General features: G+C 41.0%; 1 protein-coding gene across 2 annotated transcripts; it reads left to right on the top strand.

Moving 5' to 3' along the window:
- The first annotated feature begins 1237 nt into the window (after positions 1-1237).
- Positions 1238-5126, top strand: LOC118371104 (chromobox protein homolog 3-like). Of its 2 annotated transcripts, none has more exons than XM_035756427.2 (5): positions 1238-1418; positions 3407-3555; positions 3768-3936; positions 4111-4205; positions 4495-5126. In XM_035756427.2, the coding sequence occupies exons 2-5, from the start codon at positions 3413-3415 to the stop codon at positions 4619-4621; spliced, it is 534 nt and encodes a 177-aa protein (XP_035612320.1). In that variant the 5' UTR covers positions 1238-1418; positions 3407-3412; the 3' UTR covers positions 4622-5126. The 2 variants fall into 2 exon arrangements, with proteins under 2 accessions (XP_035612320.1, XP_035612319.1); XM_035756426.2 differs by having other exon boundaries at positions 1251-1418; positions 3377-3555.
- Positions 5127-8561: the final 3435 nt, after the last annotated feature.

Consider the following 8561-nt stretch of genomic DNA (forward strand, 5'->3'; position numbering starts at 1 on the left):
ACACTGCAGTGGTTTGGAGACGAAAGCTCTTACAGCATATTGTAAATAACCAAGCTTCACATGCGTTGATAGGTGCTCTTTATAAAAAAAACAACAGGACCGACAAACTTTACATAAGTGGTTACAGAAGACGGAAATGCAAAACGTTTCCCACTTTTCCTGAATTCAACCTGCTGTAGTTCTACTTGGTGCCAAAAATTATCAAAATAACAGCATTACAAGAACCCGAGCCCTGCCTAGCCTAAGTACAGGGGTCCCTAGTGTAAACTGGATATCTTTCCTCCATTGGAAAAGCCTATAAGATTGTCCCACTTTAGCTACTTACTCCATGCTGTCCTACTTTAGCTAGCTATGGTTGGTAAAGCGGAACAACTGACTGAATTACAAAATTGTAACATAATATTGGCAACTTGTTTATTTATTTTGATGAACCAGAACATAGAAGCACACATTTACATCACAATTTTGCACAGTGCCTGGCGGTGTGAGCTCCCTGTTTGACGCTTGCTCTTCCCCACTCTATGATGTCACACCAATTAAATTATTTTGATCATGTGGTTTCTCTGCAAGGGCTTATGCTGCGTTCAAAACAACTGGGTACTCGTGGGGGGAAAACGAGCTCCTATTGGGGAAAAAATCGATTTGAACAGTCATCCAACTCGAAATTTCAACGCGGAAAATGGGACTATTTTATAGAGCTTTGATTATCAGACCTGGAGATCACAGAGGTCATGACTTGACCTCGTACTTCCGAGTTCCCAGTTATATTTGAATGCGGCATTAGTAACAATAGTTTCGATATGTACTTGTAAAACAATGAAATAAACGCTTCAGGATTAAACTGTCCCCAGTTGATATAATGGCCCACTTTTTCATGATGCACCCTATATCAACTGTATATTTGTATATCAACTGCTCTATTATAGTTCTATGCTCACTCTACCAATTGTTGCATAATGTATGCAAACTCTTTTGTCTGTCTTCTGTATCTAAATGTTGTCTATCACTTGCAGAACCATATTACCACAAAGTAACATTCTGAGTATGTGCAAATGTAGCCTACTTGGCGAATAAAGTTGATTCTGAATTCTGATCATTTCACCACTTCGTATATATTCTTCAAAGGCTAAGTGGGGTAGCTAAGCCTATGCCATTAATTCTCATTACTGGAAATCTTACAGAATGTGTATTTAAAGTCCCTTGTTTGGGTCTGGATTCAACGATTTCTTTGGAAACATCCAGAGTACGAAGTTAAGTTAACAGTTACCCTAGCGGCACCCGTAGAAAAAGGCAGAGGTTTTTTTTTGGCGCTCGCGCAGCAGCAACATTCTGCACCACACGCGGGTGAGAAGAGAACGAAGTTGCTTGCTCGCTTTCTCCGTCGTTCATTCTACATCAGCTTTTTATTGATTTGCAAGGTGAGTCCCTCAAGATCCAACTTCGAATTATTATGCAAGGTGTAGTGTAGACTGATAATTGATGTTATGCATATTTGTGTCTAGCCACGGTAGCCAATTTAGTTACAGCTTACTAGCTAATGGTACCAAAGCTACGCTGACAAAGGGATATCATTGCGCTAGCTAGTTAACTAGCACGCTTAACTATAACTTCGCCTGATAGTCAGCTAGCTGCCCTTTTTAATCAAAGGAATATCTGATTCTCACTGCCTAATCAAATAACAAGTGCTAATGGGATACTCAATTTGCAGCTTTTGGGCCTTGCATTCACAATTTGACCGGCCATTGTGCCAACCTTAATATCTGGTAGCTCGCTAAGCCGTGGAAGTTTGCTAACTAAGATGGCAAATTCTAGTTTGCTTGCAAACTAACACACAATGTATAGTTAACTAATGGTAACACACAGTTTAGTTGTGTTCAATTGAGTAGTTAGTTTTGAGGAACTACTTCGCTTGTATGTACAATCAATGCAAGCATTGGACCAGCCCCTAGGCCTGGAAAAAATAGGTTCTAGATGGGGGGGAAACGAGTGGGGCCTAGCGAAATCTGTAACTAAAATGTTTTACATCTACAGAATCTAACGTTGGCTCAAAGCCAATATAGCTAACAGTAACGTTACAGAAAATAAAATGACAACCTATGCGCCCGTTTTATTTAGCTAAAAAAGTTACTTTGTTAGCATTCTGTGAGGATAGGCATGATTGATGAAGATCAAAACGCACGAGTTCCGTACAGCCTTGGCAGCCTATAGTGGGCGCTGGATCTGCCCAATCCTTGCGTTTTCGCTCACGAGATGCGTGGACTAGATGTAGCGCCATGAGAAATTTTGCAGCTAGTGTTGTACTTCTATTTCGATAGGTGTCACTACAGACCTGGGTTCGATCCCGGGCTGTATCACAACCAGCTGTGATCGGGAGTCCCATAGGGCGGCGCACAATTGGCCCAGCGTTGTTACAAAAAATTAAATTACAACCTATGCTCCCGTTTTATTTAGCTATAAAAGTTATTTTGTTAGCATTGTCTGTGTGAGGATAGGCATGATTGATGAAGAGCAAAACTCAGCGCTCCATACAGCCTAGGCAGCCTATAGTGGGCGCTGGATGTGATCTATAGGGTGGCCGAAATTATTTTATTAAGACGGTACACATTTTCAGGTTTTTTTTCCCCCGACGGCTCGCCTTTTAAATGGTTAAGGAGGGAAATAATGCCTTGCAGCTTGAATGGATGGTTCTTTATGCACGAGCCGGTTCACCGGGGATGCGAGTGTATTACCGGTAATGCACATCAATCCTAGACTATAGAGGGCGCTAGATCTGCCTAGTCTATTTCCATAAGCGATTCCCCTCCCCACTTTTAGCATGTGAGCATAATCTGTTGCTTGGCAACAAACACTTATCAGCAAAGAAGCATGTTCATCATAGCTAGCTAGCTAGTTAAGCATAATTACAGAAGGATGGTGGATCTGCCCTATATGGTGGCTGAAATTATTTTTATTAAGACTGTACACATTTTCGCGTCTTTTCCGACGGATCAGTCTACATGTAGGCCGTCATTCTAAGTAAGAATTTGTTCTTAACTGACATGCCTGGTTAAATAAAAAACATATTTTGGGGGTATAGACTAAAAACTCATCCATTTCCCCCATAGGAATGACCAATGAACCAGGGGTAGAAAATGCTAACTTACTGCTGTTTTTTAGGACTACAAGTTTGTGATCTCTATAGTGTGGTTGTATACTGGGCCAAAAAATATGTATGCAAGTAGACTGCTGATTGACCAGCTCATCCTCCTCAGGAGGATGTCAACCCTTAAGGGAATGTCAAAGTGTCACTTGAAAAACAATCTGATATTAATATTGTATTGCTAGTCTGTGTAACCATTGTCATGTTATTAAAACCCAAATTCGTCTCTTTAAAAAGATGAAAACCTCCTCCCCTCTTGTTTCGCAGCCTAACATGGGTAAAAAGCAGAATGGCAAAGGGAAAAAGGAAGTATTGGAGGCAGAGCCGCCAGAGGAGTATGTTGTGGAGAAGGTGATGGACCAACGCATTGTCAACGGGAAGGTGGAATTCTTCCTCAAGTGGAAGGGATTTACAGAGTGAGTGCACACTTATTCTGGAGAACCTAGCTAGTTGAAATCCGCATTTGAATTGAATTTCAAAGACTGACATTTTAGTTAGATATACCTGTTGTGAAATGTCTTTAATTTGCTGCATTTCTAGAGCCATGTTTTACTCAACAGTATGCTGATAGTCTTTTGAAATACGCAGGAGAAGAAATAGCCACTGACTTCTGTATCTTTCCTTTCAGAGCGGATAACACTTGGGAGCCAGAGGATAACCTGGATTGTCCAGAGCTGATCTCGGCTTTCTTGGAAGCACAGAAGACCGTGGTGGAGAATCCTGACTCCAACAAGAGGAAGTCTTCAACAGATGAGCCAGAGACAGAGGGAAACAAAGCCAAGAAGAAGAAGGATGTGGTGAGTGTACGAATTAACCTGGATTTTTGTTTCAAATCAGTGTTGGAGGATTTTGTTTTTGTAGTCCTCTTTTGTGTATAGGCTAGTATGCAAGTGCAATAGTTATTTGATCAGTTTGTTGTGGTTTCCAGACTGGTTGCATGGGAGCTGTGTTGACTGTACCGTGTGTTTCAGAGTGACAAGCCGCGGGGCTTTGCCAGGAGCCTGGATCCAGAGAGGATAATTGGTGCTACAGACAGCAGTGGAGAACTTATGTTCTTGATGAAGTGGTGAGTCTCAAATTGTGAAATTAACTTGTCACCTGTGCTGTTGCTCTCATATCACCCCTTTTCAGGGTTGCACAGCCCAAGAGCCATTCCTCATAATTTATCTCCCCTGGTATGTTGTTCACCTCCTAAAATTACTATACGTGTGCCTTCGTAACCGCCACATTTTAGTTTTCTAGATGTGCACCTGAACTTTATTATCCTGAACAGTGCTACTTGCTAAATAGTTGAGTCTTATTATTCTATTCAATAGCTACTAATAACTACCAACCACTGTTCCGACACTCTACAGGAAAGACTCTGATGAGGCGGACCTGGTCCCGGCCCGCGAGGCCAACACCCGTTGCCCTCAGGTGGTCATCTCCTTCTACGAGGAGAGGCTGACCTGGCACTCCTGTCCTGAGGATGAGGCCCAATAGCACCCCTTCCTCAACCAACTGATGTCCCTTGTGGCACCCCCAGACCTTTGACCCCGTCCCTGTTCCTGCCTCTCAGGACTGTTCATGTCTCCACTTTTTTGTTGTCATTTACAGCATGTTTAGCCATAGTATTAGTGCAGAGCAGTCAGGTGAAAGTCTGTGCTTTTGTACATGTTTTTAGTGATAGGATGATATTTACTGGGAATAAGACCGGTGAGGAGAAATGGATGGGTGATTTGTCGCTTTTTAATGAACCTATTCCTCATCCAGTACTGGTAGGGACTGGTTCCTCAACTGATATGTAGTTACTGTTGGAAATGTACATCTTGTATAATCCATGTAGTTTGACATCTTCTCACTCACATTCAGCTAGTTTCTTTTTTTCATCTCCCCCATGTTGCATACTTGAATCCCTTGAACAGTATGTCTTTTGCTGTATATTCACTTTGTAAATATTTTTTCAAAAAGCTGTTCAATAAAGGTTTATATGCTTCATTTTACCACCCCCTCTGCCTGTCCTGAGGTTTGTTACATAGCGCTGACAATACTGGTTGTAACTTATGCACCCTGACTTCAACCAATTGTAACCATAGACTCTGCCAGATTCATTGTTTGACCTACTGACTCGACATGTGCACGGTGAAACTATACCCAGTAGTTGACGGCAGTCAGTCATTGATACTAGGGAAGCTGATTTTGAAAATTGTGATCACGTGTTTACTGTTAGTGTTCCCATTGGAAATGCACAAGTCTGAAAAGCAATCTTACAGAAGACATTAAAGTATGCCTTAGAGGTGATTTGTGGATAGACTGTTGGCTTACTCTGACATGACCCATACACACTGGACTCTACAGTGAAATGTTTAAATCAAATCAAATTTATATAGCCCTTCGTACATCAGCTGATATCTCAAAGTGCTGTACAGAAACCCAGCCTAAAACCCCAAACAGCAAGCATTGCAGGTGTAGAAGCCGTTATATTCAAAATACATGCAGCTTGCTCCATTTGGGATAACCAACCTTTTAAATCCCATTTCTTAGCTTGGCCAAAGTTCTCATACTGGTGCCACTTTTTTATTTAAGCATCTGAACTTGACACCCAACTTTATTTCCAGATAGAGCTATCTCAAAGCCAGAGTTAAATTAGGCAGATTTCTCACTGCTCATCAGTTACACTGGTAATGGTGTTCTGATTGACTATTTAGAATCATGCTTTGAACCTCTTTTCTTTGACCGATGAATATTAAAATAAAAATGTAAACATGGGCCCGCTGTAACTCTTGGTTCTTATTGGATGTTTAGCAGGCTCATCGTAAATATGCATAATACAATGCATTGGAGTAATTGAACATTATATAATACTGACTTGGAAGTTGGCCTCTTCAGACCTCAATAGTCTTCAGGAAGTGACAGTTGCAGGTTCTCAAAGCCAAATTAGGGAATGTCCTGCACGACAATCACACAGACATGCCAGTGATGTGGTTAGGGGTCCCATACTACAGATTGACTTTAGACCTCAATGATACAATGCAGGAAGCAACATCAACACTGGGGCTTCCTTCATGCAACTTTTTCTTCCAAAATGACAAGACCCCACATGTCACTGCCTGAGGTGATGATGTTTCAGGGGTCACAATTTGTCATATCAGGGTATAGAGACTTCGTATACCCCTCAGGAGACACTAAACAGGATCAAGGTGTTCACCAGCTAACTTGCATACATATTTAGAAAGAAGCTTAAAATTGGCATGGTCTAATTAATTTAAATGAAGAAAAAATCATAAGTTTAGCTTTTTAAATGGACCACAAAATCAATCATTATTCCTGGTTGCTTATCAAAGTTAGCTGGGTAACTCATTGATTCTACTTTGTAGAAAACCCCTCTGTGTCCCTGTGTGTGTTCAGCATATTTGCTGTGTGACACTGCTCTTTGATCATTACTCTTACCTAAGGGGTCATAGGTCAGTCATACTCAAGACAATTTATCACTGAGGGACAACGCCCACTGGGCACACACTAGTTGAATCAATATTCTTTCCATGCCATTTCAATGAAAATATGTTGAATTGTCTGTGCCCAGTGGGAAATATATAACAAGAGAAAGTTCCTCATATCTTACCCCGTTCAACTGGTTGTGGAATCTCACAGGTTACGTTCTAAATGGCACACCATTCCCTACATAGAGTACTACTTTTAGAATAGGGTTCCATTTGGGATGCAACAGTCACACTGCCAATGGGACCTTGGTGACAGAGAGGCTGTTGGAAGAGTGACCGGCAAAGAATGGAATGGAAGGGTAGATGGAGAATCGGATTTGTGATCAGCTGTGGTCACAAACAAAGAGAAAGCGAGACAAAGTGACAGAGCAAGCAAGAGAAAAATAGTTTCCACACATTTTCCACTATTTAAGCCTTTCATTCAGAATGTTGGAGCTTCTGATTGCATCTCAACCTTTATCAGGTGTTAATCTCACAGGGAAGTAACTCAACCACACAAGACTTGTGTTGAGACATAACACATACACATCGTAGAACATGTTGTAAACAGATTGTGTTGTGTAGGTTCTAGGTACAGCTCATTGTACCTTATCTATCAGTTCTCTCACACTGCACTCTGATCAGTTTACGAAGAAAACCATTGATTCCTACTCACTGGGGACTGTCAGATGATCAAAGATCAGCTGATTGAGAGCGTGAAGGTCATTGAAGGCATGTTGAGACAATAAATGAATAGGAACGCTTTATCAATGGGATTCTTGGAATCTCTCCTAGTCTAGATTCTCAAGCCTTCTATTCCATTCTGTCATGAGACCGAAGCGTATTCTATCTAACAGTATTGTTTCCCTACCAATCTCAGGGTGGACACTAACCACAAGACCACAGATTTAGACAGATATGGATATGCCATTTAGCAGACACTTTTAAACAAAGTGACTTACAAATACATTGAGTACATACATTGTAGTATGTGTGACCCCAGCAGGAATCAAACCCATTATACTGGCATTGCTAGCGCCACTATTTTAGCAGCTGAGCTACACAGGACCACACGACAAATGTAGATGTCAATAAACTGTAAATCTGTGTGTGTGTAATAGATTGTATATTATCTATATGTGTGTGTAATAGATTGTATATTATCTATGTGTGTGTGTAATATATTGTATATTATCTATGTGACTAATCTATATGTGTGTGTAATATATTGTATGTTATCTACAGTGCCTTCGGAAAGTATTCAGACCCCTTGATTTTTTCAAAATGTTGTTACATTACAGCCTTATTCTAAAATGTATTTTAAAAATATATAAATAATCCTCAGCAATCTACAGACAATACCCCATAATAACAAAGTGAGAAAAAAAAGTTAATACATTTGTGCAAATGTATTAAAAATAAAACGTATTTACATAAGTATTCAGACCCTTTGCTATGAGACTCAAAATTGAGCTCAGGTGCATCCTGTTCCCATTGATCATCCATGAGACGTTTCTACAACTTGATTGGAGTCCATTGGAGTCCATAAATTCAATTGATTGGACATTATTTGGAAAGGCACACACCTGTACCACAGTTGACAGTGCATGTCAGAGCAAAAACCAAGCCATGAGGTCGAAGGAATCGTCCGTAGAGCTCAGAGACAGGATTGTGTCGATACACAGATCTGGGGAAGGATATCAAACAAATTCTGCAGCAGTGAAGGTCCCCAAGAACACAGTGGCCTCCATCATTCTTCAATAGCAGAAGTTTGGAACCACTAAGACTCTTCCTAGAGCTGGCCGACCGGCCAAACTGAGCATTAAGGGGAGAAAGGCCTTGGTTAGGGAGGTGACCAAGAACTCAATGGTCTCTCTGACAGAGCTCTAGAGTTCCTCTGTGGCGATGGAAGAACATTTCAGAAGGATAACCATCTCTGCAGCACTCCACTAGTCAGGATCGAG

Source organism: Oncorhynchus keta, chromosome 20 (genome assembly GCF_023373465.1).
Source record: "Oncorhynchus keta strain PuntledgeMale-10-30-2019 chromosome 20, Oket_V2, whole genome shotgun sequence".
In the NCBI taxonomy this organism is placed as follows: domain Eukaryota; kingdom Metazoa; phylum Chordata; class Actinopteri; order Salmoniformes; family Salmonidae; genus Oncorhynchus; species Oncorhynchus keta.